General features: G+C 32.6%; 1 protein-coding gene across 1 annotated transcript; it reads left to right on the top strand.

The window, feature by feature from the left end:
• Positions 1–283: 283 nt before the first annotated feature.
• LOC127150180 (egg cell-secreted protein 1.2-like) lies at positions 284–1474 on the top strand. The gene is made up of 2 exons (XM_051087233.1): positions 284–551; positions 969–1474. The coding sequence occupies exons 1-2, from the start codon at positions 482–484 to the stop codon at positions 1259–1261; spliced, it is 363 nt and encodes a 120-aa protein (XP_050943190.1). The 5' UTR covers positions 284–481; the 3' UTR covers positions 1262–1474.
• The last annotated feature ends 1000 nt before the right edge of the window (positions 1475–2474 follow it).

Genomic DNA, 2474 nt, shown 5'->3' with positions numbered 1-2474 from the left:
CTTCTCGAGTCCTATAAACTCCACTAATTGTTTGAGAAAAACTTACAATTCAAAAAATTGGATGAACAAAAAAAAAATTTGCACAAATTACTTTGTTTTGTAAAGATATAATAATATAAGCATGTAAAATCTTATTCCTATCACGTTAATCCAAAATCATTAATTAAAAGTCATTTTTCCTCCTTTACCCTTTTCTAAAAAGTCAAATTTCTAAGATTCTTTCAATTCCCCAAAAATCTCAACTCTTCCCCGTAAATGACTGTTCTTCTTCTTATTCTTCTTCTACTGAACAACTGCCGCTCTCAGCCATAACCATGGAAGAGAAAGACAGAGACCACCATCGCCGTGACTCTCCATCTCCAGAAACGGCCGTCTGGAACAACCCCATTTCCTCGAAATCCTTCCCTTCCCCAACCACCCTCCTCGTCTCAAAGGTACGCTTCTTCTACTATTTCCAACGGCATGTCGTTTTGGGTCTCAGATGTTTTGGATCGGCTCGCTATTCTCAGCGGCAAGGCCATGCCCTTCCTCTATTCTTGGTCCTGTAAAAGGTAAATAAAATAAAATAAATAAACACAGGGGTTCTCTGTTCTTTTTCTTCTTTAGTTTTTCTGTTTGGTGGAAGGGGATGATGTGAACTGCTGAAGATGAATTTCTCTTATTTTTTTTTTTTCAATTTCTTGCCTAACATATCTCTCCCCATCACGCATATGGGAAGTTAGTGGAAGAATACTCACGAGGGATGTTATTTCGTCCATGTCCACGTCCATTTCTTTCTTTCAATCTTTGCAAAATTACTACTCTTCCCTCTCTTTTGTTTGGTAAATATGTATAGAATCTAAACCAAATACTCCCCTATATAAACCCCCAATGACACAATACATAGACATAAGCTTTAATTGTTTCCTTCTCGAATTTCTTTCCCACCATGACTCTTCTTACAAAATTCTGTGTTCTTTTTCTTTTAGCAATGGTTTTCTCATCCACGGTAGAAGCAAGCCGAGGTGATGCGGAAGTGAGCCCTGCAGCACGAATTAAGTTGGATGGTGCCTTCGATTGTTTGAGATCTCTGCCTCAACTGGGTAAATGTATCGATGATATTCGAGCTATATTTCGAAATCGGCATAAATGGAAAATAAGTTTGAACTGCTGCCATGCAATTAAGAATACAGAACATGAGTGTTGGCCAGAATATCTGAATCTGATGGGCTTCACAGCAAAAGAAATTGGGATTATTGATGAGAATTGCAAGATCAACTAAGCTTTGGAAACCAAGTTAATCTATTTAAATAAAATAATGTGTGGGTTTTCATGTTGTTATATGTTGAATTTCCTGAGTGTTTGTGATGAAGATGACTGAGATGCTTCATTGAATTTTATTTTCTGTCAAAGTTATATCATATTAATGCCCTCGATAATTAATTAGGGGGTTTAAGCTATGCTACTTTTAATATAATTGACTCATGTACTCTCTCTCAACATTCTCTTCTTTCTTTCTTTTCTCTTTTTTTCTTTTCTTTTTTTTTTCTTTTATACAGCATAAATATTATACTGCTAAATATTCTAAAATTAATGAAATAGAATAACTTTATAACTATGTATAATATTATTGTTCACTTAGGTATTGTATTATTTAGAATGTAGGGCACACACATATATATATATATATATATATATATATATATATATATATATATATCAAATGGTTATTATAGACAATTTAAATAAAACACAATATGATTGGAAAAAAATTAGATTAGGATGGGGCTGGAGGTTTTATAAAATAAATAAATAAATAAAACAACAATAATTTTCCCCCTATGATCTCTAACAAAAATAATTGGCTTTCTTTTTCTCCCCTCCGAAGTCACTGCCTTCAAGAATTAATAACTTTATGAAATAATAATTAAAAAAAATGTATCATTATCGAAGACATCTCTTCAATAATATATTAGGATCAAAAGCTAAGAGGGGAATACAAGAAGATGGGTTATTGCAAGACATAGGACGACCAGAGGTCTGCCTGTATTTTAGATTGATTTTCATATTTTTGTTTTAAAAGTAATTCATTGAGAGATGATCTATACCAAAAATAGTTAATCAAATATTATAATCATCTCTTTCTTGCTTTTGTTTTATGCTAATTCTTGGTATTAAGATTTATTATTTGACGTATGTTGTTTAATTAGGTTTCAAATTTAAAGATACATACCCGAAATCGGGGTTTCTCTCTCTCCTTTTTAACGAAAGCCCCCTCTCCCCTTGCAATTTATAATTATGAATAAATACCCTATAACTCTCATACTTTGGCTTCTCTCTCATTTTCTTCCTACTAGGATATTGCATTATTATTCTTTGCCATCACTTGGTTGCAACCATAATCATTATCTCACTCAAATAAACTCATTCTTATAAACCTAGAGACTAAAAAAGTACACTTTCAAAATTCAGTAACCAAACATACATATTTTTCA

This window comes from Cucumis melo, chromosome 7 (assembly GCF_025177605.1).
Source record: "Cucumis melo cultivar AY chromosome 7, USDA_Cmelo_AY_1.0, whole genome shotgun sequence".
Taxonomy (NCBI): Eukaryota; Viridiplantae; Streptophyta; class Magnoliopsida; order Cucurbitales; family Cucurbitaceae; genus Cucumis; species Cucumis melo.
Note: the sequence above shows the minus strand (reverse complement) of the source record. Positions and strands in the feature narration are given on the sequence as shown.